The sequence below is a fragment of the Oncorhynchus masou genome, chromosome 29 (assembly GCF_036934945.1).
Source record: "Oncorhynchus masou masou isolate Uvic2021 chromosome 29, UVic_Omas_1.1, whole genome shotgun sequence".
In the NCBI taxonomy this organism is placed as follows: Eukaryota; Metazoa; Chordata; class Actinopteri; order Salmoniformes; family Salmonidae; genus Oncorhynchus; species Oncorhynchus masou.
Window position 1 is genome coordinate 30288304 of NC_088240.1, and position 13904 is coordinate 30302207.

General features: G+C 43.7%; 1 protein-coding gene across 4 annotated transcripts in view; it reads right to left on the reverse strand.

Moving 5' to 3' along the window:
- Nucleotides 1-13904, reverse strand: part of sema5ba (sema domain, seven thrombospondin repeats (type 1 and type 1-like), transmembrane domain (TM) and short cytoplasmic domain, (semaphorin) 5Ba) — a 200155-nt gene that overhangs the window by 12911 nt on the left and 173340 nt on the right. For 3 of the 4 annotated variants that reach the window (XM_064944475.1, XM_064944476.1, XM_064944474.1), the window contains 4 exons: nt 11289-11501; nt 9001-9171; nt 5511-5648; nt 4374-4418 (listed from right to left, as the gene is read on the reverse strand). In XM_064944475.1, the coding sequence (XP_064800547.1) occupies nt 4374-4418; nt 5511-5648; nt 9001-9171; nt 11289-11501 (567 nt within the window). The remainder of the gene's footprint in view (nt 1-4373; nt 4419-5510; nt 5649-9000; nt 9172-11288; nt 11502-13904) is intronic. The other variant, XM_064944477.1, reaches the window with a different exon arrangement.

Consider the following 13904-nt stretch of genomic DNA (forward strand, 5'->3'; position numbering starts at 1 on the left):
TCCTCTACGAAGTTGGGCATAGAGTCTTTTTCTGCGCCCTCTACTATGTTATAAAGTCTAATGTTGTTTCGACGTGAGAAACCTTTGAGTTCTGTCACTTTTGCCTGTAGTGCGTGTTGGCTTTTCAGTGACTGTTCAAGTATTTCCTTGACTGCGGAGGTCCATGTGTCCGTTTCCCCAATGCGCTGTTCTGCTTCCCCCATTCTTGTAGATATGCTGTGAAGTTCTAATTTGTTTTCTTCCAGTTTCTGGTTAATGTCATTCTTGAACTAATTTAGTTATTTTCTTACATCTTCTCGAAGTTCCTCTTGTAAGCCTGTGAGCGCCTCGCGCAATTCCTCCTTCATCACTTCACGAAATGAGGGCTCTTTTGCGGCTGCTATATTATTTGCGCTAGCATTAGCTATCTCGGGTTCATCGACGATTATATCTTCTGCTGTCTTGCTACGGGCTGTTGTTGTAGCTCCGTGATCTTTTCTTATTTTCCCCTTTTCCATTTTGCGTAAGTTATTATAATGCTCAGAGTAAATACTTGAATTTAGGGGGGGGAAATACCCAACCGATGTGCAGTACGAAAAACTAGGCAGCCATTTCCTAAGTTGCGTCACCGCCAACTTTAAGAATTTTAAAAAGAATAATGGACAAATGTTGCACAATCCAGGTGTGTGTGGAAAGCTCTTATACTTTACTAGGGTTGAATGGCGGGAACTCGGTTACAGATATTTACCACCCAAAACGACACATTTTTCCCGGGATGAAGAACTGTGAGAAACCGGTAAATGATAATAAATTCTTTAAATGAACAGCATTATGTGAAATGGAAGCGTTAAATAATATGTGATGTCTAAATCTGTCTTCTCAACTGCCTCTGCATGATGAATCATCAATGCTCAGGGTGGGGACAAGACAGCCCACCTCTGTATGGAGCTCAGTTCACAGTGCATGTAAACCTACAATATCATCTCATCATGGTAACTTTGTCTCTTGTGACAGGTACTGTAGGCCTACATTTTCTGCAAAATAGTCTATGGGGTAGTCACATAAAGCCAGAATGAGCATTTAATTTACCCATCTCCATCTGGCTTTCGAGGGTCATCATGTTTTGTAATTGTAAAGATATATATATTATTTTTTGCAGCTGCAGAGTTTTAAAACAGCCTATCACTCCAATATCATTGTTTTAAATCAGTGCCCATGTGGGCACTCTCTCGCAATCTTTTCATCCAAGCGGGCTATCATGTGCCCTTTATGAGGAGTGGCTTCAGTCTGGTCACTCTACCATATAGGCCTGATTAGTGGAGTGTTGCAGAGATGGTTGTCCTTCTGGAAGATTCTCCCATCTACACAGAGGAACTCTGGAGCTCTGTCAGAGTGACCATCGAGTTTTTGTTTACCTCCCTGACCAAGGCAATTCTCTCCTGATTGCTCAGTTTGGCTGGGCAGCCAGCTCTAGGAAGAGTCTTGATGGTTCCAAACGTCTTCCATTTATGAATGATTGAGACCACTACATTCTTGGGGACATTCAATGCTGCACAATCCTGTCTCTGAGCTCTATGTACAATTATTTTGAACTCATAGCTTGGTTTTTGCTCTTGACATGCACTGTCAACTGTGAAACCTTTTATAGACAGGTGTGTGCCTTTCCAAATAATATTTGTATTTATTTAACCTTTATTTAAATAGGCAAGTCAGTTAAGAACATATTCTTATTTACAATGACAGCCTACCAAAAAGCAAAAGGCCTCCTGCGGGGACGGGGGCCTGGGATTAAAAAGAAATAAAATATAAATATAGGACAAAAGACACATCACAACAAGAGAGACAACACAACACTACATAAAGAAAGACCTGAGACAACAACACACCAAGGCAGCAACACATGACAACACAGCATGGTAGCAACACAACATAATAACAACACGGTAGCAACATAAAACATGGTATAAACATTATTGGGCACAGATAACAGCACAAAGGGCAAGAAGGTAGAGACAACAATACATCACATGAAGCAGCCACAACTGTCAGTAAGATTTCCATGATTGAGTCTTTGAATGAAGAGATTGAGATAAAACTATCCCGTTTGAGTGTTTGTTGCAGCTCGTTCCAGTCGCTAGCTGCAGCGAACTGAAAAGAGGAGTGACCCAGGGATGCGTGTGCTTTCGAGACCTTTAACAGAATGAGACTGGAAGAACGGGTGTTGTATGTGGAGGATGAGGGCTGCAGTAGATTTCTCAGATAGGGGGGAGTGAGGCCTAAGAGGGTTTTATAAATAAGCATCAACCAGTGGGTCTTGCGACAGGTATACAGAGACGACCAGTTTACAGAGGACTGAATTTACCACAGTTGGACTCCAATGAAGTTGTAGAAACATCTCAAGGATGATCAATGGAGACAAGATGCACCTGAGCTCATTTTCAAGTCTCATAGCAAAAGGTCTGAATACTTATGTAAATAAGGTATCTGTTTTTTATTTTTAATACATTTGCAAAAATGTCTAAAAACCTGTTTATGCTTTGTCATTATGGGATATTGTGTGTAGACTGATGAAGAACATTTTTAATTAAATCAATTTTAGAATAAGGCTGTAACGTAACAAAATGTGGAAAAAGGGAAGGGGTCTGAATACTTACTGTATGCACTGTATATATGTTCTAGCCTCTTTCAGGTAATACATTCAATGCAGTATTAGCCCTATATTTAGCTAATTAATGATGGGTTATGCATAATAGGCATCTAACTTATAGCCTCTGTCTCTTGCGCAATACGCAAGCACCAGTGCGCCACTGGCCTCTCTCCTTAAAAAACACTCCTTAGCTCTTGGAGTCCCATGCAGGAAAAGCTAGACTAGAATGGCTTGCTGGACATAATTGTTTTATGTCCTGATCGATGGTCAGCTACGGGAAAGCAGGAGGGAGAAGAGGTCTGATTAAGGTCGCAATCACTCACTCAAGGATCCCACCTTGCATCTGATGAACTCCGGAAGTCCTCGGCGTCTTCGTCCCAGAGAGGATCCGAGCTTACCCAAGTTCCTCCAAGAGCCAATTTGCCTCTTCCCGAGCCGATGCAGTTTGGCAGGGCTAGGCTGTCTCTAGCCGAACATGTACGCAGACTTAACACCCAGTGTTGTCTGTATTGCGAGACTGCCGGTCATTATGTGGCTACCTGTCCCTTCAAGAGACCTAGCTCATTGGTAGGAATGAGTATTATGGTGGGTCTTAAGGATAATGTTGCTTCCTCCCTTACTCGCCTCCTTCTCCATGCCACCCTTCTGTGGGGAAACCAGTCCAAGTCTCTCCAGATACTCATCGACGCAGGGGACAATTTCAGTCTTATGGATGTTACCCTGGCGTCCAAGCTGGACATCCCCTCTCCATTCTCATGGATGTTAGAGTGCTGGAAGGGCGCTCTATAGGCTGGGTCACCCACCATACCACCCCCATCAACCTACAAGTGTCAGGGAACCACAGCGAGACGATCCAATTCTTGCTAATTGAGTGTCCACCGGTTCTTGTGGTATTGGGATTCTCTTGGCTCCAGCGACACAATCCCTCGATTGACTGGTCTACTGGTGCCATCATGAGCTGGAGCCCGTTCTGCCACAATCATTGCCTGAAATCATTTCTGCCTGCCCCGGGACGTATTCCTGGGTGGGTGCTTGGAAATAGCCCCAAACCTCTGTGCCATTCCCGCGGAGTACCAGGACCTCCGGGAGGGGTTCAGTAAGGCACAGGCCATTTCACTTCCACAACACCGACCTGGTACCCAAGGATGTTAAGCCGGATGTGCTGGCATGCCGCGATAGCCCCGCGGCTACACCCTCGGAAGCTGAGACCTTTCCCCCCTTCTCCAAAATCATTAGCCCCTTTGCTGTTCGTCCTCTGTTGTCCCATAGCCTCTGTATACTTCCTACTTTTCATGTGTCTAGATGTAAATCCATGTGTCACAGTCTTTTGTCTCCTGTTTGTTACTTCAACACAGTCTACATTTGGGTCTTACCTGAAATGTGATACAACCCTAAGACTTACCAAGAAAGACTCATAGCTGTAATCGCTGCCAAAGCTGCTTCTACAAAATACACATGTAAATTAGCTATACATTTGCTAACATTCCTAAAAACATGTTTTCACTTTGTCATTATGGGGTATTGTGTGTAGATTGATGAGGATTTTTTTTTATGTAATCCATTTTGAATTCAGGCTGTAACACAACAAAATGTGGAGTAAGTCAAAGGGTATGAATACTCTCTGAAGGCACTGTAGTGGCAGCTTTCACAACTAATTATTTAGCTCTATCCCTACACCCCCCCTACCTCCAACCCCCCCACAAACGATCACACATGCACACACGTAGATAGTTGTCAATCCACTTACCTCCGCATTGCTGGTCCTTATCAAAGCCAGACGCAGGGAGAATCACTGCAACACAACACACACACACAGACAGACAGACAGACAGACAGACATGCAGAGACAGACACACAGTCAGCTACCAGCACATGCAGATTCTTACCACCCACAGACCAGCTGGAATCACCCCAAGACACCAGAGTAGACTTTCATTTTAACTGGAAGATGAAATATTGTATACGGTACATACAGCACAAACAAACATCATGAAACACAAATCAATGAATCATTTCTCCAGTGGAATGTTGTAAATGTCTTGAATGTTGAATGTTGTGTAGCCTGAGCCAATCATTTAATCAAAGTAAAGCCAATCATTTAAAGTTAAACCACGTCTGCCTTCCACTAATTCATCAGGAAGGTAGTGGGAGAGAGGGAGGGAAGAGTGTGTTTTTAATTGAGACGCAACAATCCAATGATTAAATTTGGGGCAATTTTCCCCCAGGCAGTGTCACACGCAATCCCAGTGACCTTACGATTTCTATCGCCTCATCCAAAATTGCAATAAATTAGATGTGATTTGGTCTGCATCCCAAATGCCACCCCTATTCCCTATATAGTGTACTACTTTTGATCAGGGCACAGGGCTCTGGTCAAAAGTAGTGCACTATATAGGGAATAGGGGGCCATTCGGGATGCATCCTTGGTGTTGTGACACATTAATATTAATTTTGAGAAGCCTTGATTTAATTCACTTGGTATTCTGGGCTAGTGGGTCTATCTTGTCTTGTCTCTGGCAGCCAGGCCCTGAAAGATCACTACGACTACAGCAAAAATAAAGGAAGAAGACTTAACAGACAGAGACATCAGAGGAGCAGTCAGAGAAGCCTGATTTACTGAGATTAACACTAATTAAGATAGCAGATGGGCAAGGCCTCTGTCTGGTGGGGATTGAAGGAGTTTGATAGTATATGGGGCAGTTTCTCGGACACTAATGGATTTAAAAGCACGTTCAATTTAACATGATTTTTAGACCAGGAAATGGCTTATTCTAGAAAACTGGCGTGTGATGACACGGCTCATTTCAGTGTGTGTCAATGTTACATAATGATGATAACGACGACGATGATGATGATAATGATGATGAAGGTGTGTCTGACTCACCTGGGATCTCATTGCAGTCCCTGTGCTCGGTGTTGTTTCCCACACAGGGGGATGAGCCTTGAGCTCCACAGACCCTGCTGCGTACCTGCAGCCCTGCATTGTCACACACTGACCACAGAGACCAGGCCATCCAGCCGCCTGCACACACACACACACACACACACACTGTGACTGTCAGTACACAGACAAATGATCATGGACTCACCCTGAGTTGAAGTAACTGCTGCAGTCTTAGAATGGCTGGAACCCAACATGCCCACCCAAGAGCATGAGACAAACAAACAAACTAGCCCCACCACAGCACAGCCACAAACAACCTTAGCCATATACAAACAGACCCAAACGTTTGTGAGGTAAACTGTATTGAGTAAGCAAACCCATAGTTTGTTTAGTGCATAGCTGAGATTTTTGTGTCCAGAGCCAAGTGCCTGTCATGTTTCCCGGCCGGCAGGCACTTGAATACACTAAACAGAAAGGATCCAATCCCGGTTTCCCAACACATAATGACAAAACCCATTAGTCCAAAGAAACTGTACATATATAAGGCTCTATGACTGCAGCCATTCTGTTTACCTCTCGTATCAGTCAGAGACACAGTCACTGGCTGTTGAAGCTGCTCCATCTGCTCTTTGATCTCCCACAACTTGTGTTGGTAGAACAACAGAATATAACCCCCACGGTACGGTGTCCATATTAGGATGGCATCCATATTAGGACAGGCTCAGAGTCTAAAAGGAGTTGGTGGCCTTGTGACTCTGAGCCTTTCCTAATATGGACACCGTACTGTTGCATAATATTACAATTATGTTTAATAACGCAGCAAACCAGCCCTCTTACTATAATTGCTTCATTCATTTCATTCATTTATTTACGTCACTCAACCAAACCAATGCGTCTGAGCTGTAGAATTGGATCATGGCAGAAATAAAACCCTGAGGCACCTCTATTAACATTCACTGTAATAACAGTCACACACACACAAACACAAAAGCACAAACACACCTGTCCTCCATTAGTTAGCACAATCTCTTTAGTCAAGCCACCTCTGAAAGGGACATCAGATAGTCCGGGGACTGACAGACACAAGGCCTTTTGGCTAATTGGAGGTGCACTGCATCTGTCGGGAAGTGAGCAGGGATCTGTGCATAGATGACCAATGTCCTGCTTGTCAGTAAATGTACCGTAGCCGGAGACAAATGAAATGGCCATGTCATTAGCATGGTAAATTGTGGACACAACCACAGGCAGCTGGGTAGGCACACACACACATTTCGAACGCATTTCACACACACACACGGCCACACGCCGCAGCAGCAACAGAAGCAATATTTGAACTGGCTAGCAAATTCCAGGAAATAAAGAATAGATTAGGAATCAGATAAACCAAAAGAGAAACTCTTTAGAAATGGTGTCTCATTAGGGCTGTGGGCTTATTCAGAGACACGTCTGAGAGTAACTTTCTACCCAGGCCAGGATTAGCTAGCTCAGAATCACACATACGAATGACAGTGTCCTATTGGGAGAAGAGACTACACAGAGGGATGCACAGATCAGAGGGCCTGGTTACACATACAGTATAAGTACAGTGGGGCAAAAAAGTATTTAGTCAGCCACCAATTGTGCAAGTTCTCACACTTAAAAAGATGAGAGGCCTGTAATTTTCATCATAGGTACACTTCAACTATGACAGACAAAATGTGGAAAAAAATCCAGAAAATCACATTGAAGGATTTTTTATAAAATTATTTGTAAATTATGGTGGAAAATAAGTATTTGGTCACCTACAAACAAGCAAGATTTCTAGGTCTCACAGACCTGTAACTTCTTCTTTAAGAGGTTCCTCTGTCCTCCACTCGTTACCTGTATTAATGGCACCTGTTTGAACTTGTTATCAGTACAAAAGACACCTGTCCACAACCTCAAACAGTCACACTCCAAACTCCACTATGGCCAAGACCAAAGAGCTGTCAAAGGACACCAGAGACAAAATTGTAGACCTGCACCAGGCTGGGAAGACTGAATCTGCAATAGGTAAGCAGCTTGGTTTGAAGAAATCAACTGTGGGAGCAATTATTAGGAAATGGAAGACATACAAGACCACTGATAATCTCCCTCGATCTGGGGCTCCACGCAAGATCTCACCCGGTGGGGTCAAAATGACCACAGGAATGGTGAGCAAAAATCCCAGAACCACACAGGGGGACCTAGTGAATCACCTGCAGAGAGCTGGGACCAAAGTAACAAAGCCTACCATCAGTAACACACTACGCCGCCAGGGACTCAAATCCTGCAGTGCCAGACGTGTCCCCCTGCTTAAGCCAGTACATGTCCAGGCCCGTCTGAAGTTTGCTAGAGAGCATTTGGATGATCCAGAAGGAGATTGGGAGAATGTCATATGGTCAGACGAAACCAAAATATAACTTTTTGGTAAAAACTCAACTCGTCGTGTTTGGAGGACAAAGAATGCTGAGTTGCATCCAAAGAACACCATACCTACTGTGAAGCATGGGGGTGGAAACATCATGCTTTGGGGCTGTTTTTCTGCAAAGGGACCAGGACGACTGATCCATGTAAAGGAAAGAATGAATGGGGCCATGTATCGTGAGATTGAGTGAAAACCTCCTTCCATCAGCAAAATCATTGAAGCTGAAACGTGGCTGGGTCTTTCAGCATGACAATGATCCCAAACACACCGCCTGGGAAATGAAGGAGTGGCTTCGTATGAAGCATTTCAAGGTCCTGGAGTGGCCTAGCCAGTCTCCAGATCTCAACCCCATAGAAAATCTTTGGAGGGAGTTGAAAGTCCGTGTTGCCCAGCAACAGCCCCAAAACATCACTACTCTAGAGGAGATCTGCATGGAGAAATGGGCCAAAATACCAGCAACAGTGTGTGAAAACCTTGTAAAGACTTACAGAAAATGTTTGACCTCTGTCATTGCCAACAAAGGGTATATAACAAAGTATTGAGATAAACTTTTGTTATTGACCAAATACTTATTTTCCACCATAATTTGCAAATTAATTCATTAAAAATCCTACAATGTGATTTTCTGGAATGTTTTCTCATCATAGTTGAAGTGTACCTATGATGACAATTACAGGCCTCTCTCATCTTTTTAAGTGGGAGAACTTGCACAATTGGCTGACTAAATACTTTTTTGCCCCACTGTATCAGATCCCATCATCACACAATATTGGGCCAAAAGGCACACCACCGGTCTGCACCACCACAAGGCTGGCACTGAGGCTGCAAAAGGAAAGCATCAGACAGGCCGGGGACTCCATCACAGCCCTCTCTGGAGCGACATAACAAGGTGTTGATTGGCACAGTATTGATCAGTAAGTAATTATCATGATAGACTAGTTGTAATGTATTGATTAGAGGTAATGATCGTCCTGATGTAAAGGACAGGGAAGCCTGTGACTCTGATGGATGTGTTGGGGTGGTGTTGGGTGTGATGTGTGTGATGTGTGTGTGTGTGTGCCTTACCATCACAGGTGTGTGTGTTGCACAGCGCTTCCTCAGTGTGTAGACCAATACAGATATCTCCTCCGTTGCCAGGGCTGGGGTTGTTACAGGAGCGGGTACGCTGGTAGTGCCCTCCACCACAGGGGACTGAACACTGAGACCAGGACGACCAACACGACCAGGCTCCACTCACTGGACAGGAACACACACACACACAAAAAGACACACACACACGCAAAGACATAAACATGTAAGCAAGGTCAGATATCTATCTCTCTCATCACTAACTAGGCAAAAATAAACATAATAAATGTTATCCTCTTGTAGCTGCAATAAACACAACCAAAGTCTACCCAGAGGACCAGATAGATTGTCTAATTAAAAAACTCCACTGCTGTCCATTGTCCCTACACGGCACTTTTCATGCCTAAGAATAACTCTGCTATGCTTAACCCCTCTATAAAGACTTGCTATATTAAGTGTGTTGTCATTTCACTCACATTTGTTTTTAATTAACTAGGCAAGTCAGTTAAGAACAAATTCTTATTTACAATGACAGCTACCGGGGAACAGTGGGTTAACTGCCTTGTTCAGGGGCAGAACGACAGATTTTTACCTTGTCAGCTCGGGGATTCAATCCAGCAACCTTTTGGTTACTGGCCCAACACTCTAACCACTAGGCTACCTGCCACCCCATTGAACAGGTACTTTCAGCATGCCCATCTGAATGAGAGTGTTTGAGCTGAGAGTGTGAACAATGAGGGAAGCGAGACAGTAAAGAATGCATTTGACAGAGAGAGATGGAGGTGAGTGGTGAGAGAAGCCAGGGCTGTAATGCCGTCCTCGCCCCCATCGCCCGTGCTCTAGAAAACTCCATTTACTTCAGTGGATTAGACAGTAGGGAGAGTGAACTGGGACCTGAATGCTTTGGTTGCCTCACACTCCTCTGGCTGTCTGTCTGGCCCCTCTGAGTGCTGCATGGTGATGGGACTGGGAAAGACATTTTGGGGAAAGAGGAATATAAAGAAAGAAACCAGCAAACAGAAGGCTTGCAAAATAAAGATGGCTTCTCCTTATAGCCCATTCTCTGTAACACTCTTCACCATCTCTCACTCTTCACCATCTCTCACTCTTCACCATCTCTCACTCTTCACCATCTCTCACTCTTCACCATCTCTCACTCTTCACCATCTCTCACTCTTCACAATCTCTCACTCTTCACCACTCTTCACCATCTCTCACTCTTCACCATCTCTCACTCTTTACCATCTCTCACTCTTTACCATCTCTTCACCATCTCTCACTTTACCATCACTCTTTACCTCTCTTTACCATGTCTTCTTTACCATCTCTTCACCATCTCTCACTCTTCACCATCTCTCACTCTTCACCATCTCCCAATCTTGTGAAAATCTATTTTCTTCTACCTTGCCACTCCATCTGTCAATTTCACGGTCTCACGGTCTCGCGGTCTCGCGGTCTCACTGTCTCTCGGTCTCTCAGTCTCGCGGTCTCTCAGTCTCACTGTCTCACTGTCTCTCAGTCTCGCGGTCTCACTGTCTCTCAGTCTCACTGTCTCTTTCTGTCAGTCTTGCTCTGCCTCTGTAAATCAGGTACCTCTCCCTCCCTCTCTGTCTTCCTCTGTCTATCAGTCAAGGACCGCTCTCTCTCCCTCCCTCACTCTCTCTCTCTGTCTTTTTCTGTCTCTCAATCAAGGACTTCTCTCCCTCTCTCGCACGCGCCCTCCCTCCCTCAGTCACATAATATCCAACTATCAGACAGACAGACAGAGAGAGAGAGAAATTACAGACCAAGTAATTTAGGTCAGGTTAATTAAGAGTTGAGTATATAGACATAAGAGAATAGATTGACACACACAGCCAATGACCATTACTAAATGATACACTCAAGGGATGATCATAAGTGATGCACCAACCATACAACATGAATATAGCCAGTCCACATCCCATCTACATGAGTGTTAAGAGCAGAGCTTGGTGGAGTTACTACTGGTTAAAGCAGACCAACGGCATGATTAAGGGATGATGAGAAGCTTTAGTTTCAACGCTACAAAGACTCAGCTACTGTAACCAAGGAGTCCTTGGTTCTGTTTCATTAGCTAATGGAAGTAATGGTCCCCTCAGCATAACTTTACAGGACTAGCATCAGCATACAGCTCTCTCCCTGGTGGTGTGTTTTAATGTGTGTATTATGCTAACCACAACTGGAGGTCATTGATGTATAGTTACGGAAGTGTGTGTGTGTGTGTGTATGTTGTGTGTGTGTGTGCATGTTCCCTTCCCCTTTACCTTGGCAGGCCTGAGAGTTGCAGTCCTGGTACTCCACGGGTGAGCCCCTGCAGGCTGGCGGGGCAGCCTTGCCCTCTGGGGTGGTACAGGTGCGCTTGCGGGTGCGGTACCCTTTGGCACAGTCCTGGGAGCAGGCGGACCACGTCTCCCATGACGACCAGTCGGCACCTGCCACTCGTACCACAGGGGTCCTCAGGAGGTCCTCCACTAGAGCTAGCAGAAGAGGAAAGGGTTAATACACAGGTTACTGGTCTGTTCAATTTCAATTTGAATCATTTCTACATTACACAGGTCATAGAGATAGAGTAGTATGCTACCGTTGTATATTATATAGGTGTATGGAAAAGCTCACACATACAAGCGAAAGATCACTGATACCACGGGATCAATAGGACCAGGATTTCTTTATACTGAAACACACTCTCCATTCTGAAGTCATTCAGATTATTCAACCCTGCCATCATGGAGAGTCATACAACTGAAAAATCATCTCTCTGTTCTGAGGAAGGAGTCTTACTTTATTCATATCTTACTCAAGTCAGCTCTGGTCTTATTCTGGGTAAGTCTGGCTCGACTGTGACACGTTGGGAAGTGTTTAAGTGTTTTACAGTGACCTCACTAACTGAATATACTGTATATACAACAGACAGAGCCACCTGGCCAGATATAGAGAGAGAGACAGAGAGAGAGAGAGGCCAGCCTTCAGTCCTGTCCAGTCTGGACTGTATTTCCTGTTCAGAAGCAGTTCATCAGCTGCACTGAGCCTGTCCTCCTGTCCTCCTATCTGCCCACCCTGCCTACACAGCCCACTCTGGCCAGCCTGGCCACTGTCAGCCAGCTACAGTTAATCAATACAGTGGGCGGAGAGCGTAAAGCTGCCATCAAGAGAGGAGAGTCGGACTGTGACCAGCAGCATAGCGTGCCTGCTGGGAGACCCACACACTAACAGACACCAACACACCAACAGACACCAATAGACACCAACAGACATTTACATACCAAGAGACACTAACATACCAACAGACACTAACACACCAACAGACACTAACATACCAACAAACACTAAACACAAACAGACACCAACACACCAACAGACATCAACACACCAACAGACATCAACACACCAACAGACATCAACACACCAACAGACACTAAGACACCAACAGACACTAACACACCAACAGACACTAACATACCAACAGACACAAACACACCAACAGACATTAACACACCAACAGACACTAACATACCAACAAACACTAAACACAAACAGACACCAACACACCAACAGACATCAACACACCAACAGACATCAACACACCAACAGACATCAACACACCAACAGACACTAAGACACCAACAGACACTAACACACAAACAGACACCAACACACCAACAGACATCAACACACCAACAGACACTAAAACACCAACAGACACTAACACACCAACAGACACTAACATACCAACAGACACAAACACACCAACAGACATTAACATACCAACAGACACTAACATACCAACAGACACTAACACACCAACAGACACGAACACACCAACAGACACGAACACACCAACAGACACTAACATACCAACAGACACTAAACACGAACAGACACCAACACACTAACAGACACCAACACACCAACAGACACTAACACACCAACAGACACTAACATATAAACAGACACCAACACACTAACAAACACCAACAGACCAACAGACACTAACACACCAACAGACACCAACACACTAACAGACACCAACACACCAACAGACACTAACACACCAACAGACACTAACATACTAACAGACACTAACACACTAATAGACACTAACACACTAACAAACACCAACATAATAACAGACACGAACATACCAAAAGACACTAACATACTATTAGACACTAACACACTAACAGACACTAACATACTATTAGACACTAACATACTAACAGACACTAACACACTAACAGACACTAACATACTATTAGACACTAACATACTATTAGACACTAACATACTATTAGACACTAACATACTATTAGACACTAACATACTATTAGACACTAACACACTAACATACTATTAGACACTAACATACTAATAGACACTAACACACTATTAGACACTAACATACTATTAGACACTAACATACTATTAGACACTAACATACTATTAGACACTAACACACTAACAGACACTAACATACTATTAGACACTAACACACTAACATACTATTAGACACTAACATAATATTAGACACTAACATACTATTAGACACTAACATACTACTAGACACTAACATACTATTAGACACTAACATACTATTAGACACTAACATACTATTAGACACTAACATACTAACATACTATTAGACACTAACATACTATTAGACACTAACATACTAACATACTATTAGACACTAACATACTATTAGACACTAACATACTATTAGACACTAACATACTAACATACTATTAGAGACTAACACACTAACATACATCAACACACCATACATTAGACACTAACACACCAACATACTATTAGACACTAACATACTATTAGACACTAACTTACTATTAGACACTAACATACCAACATACATTAACACAACA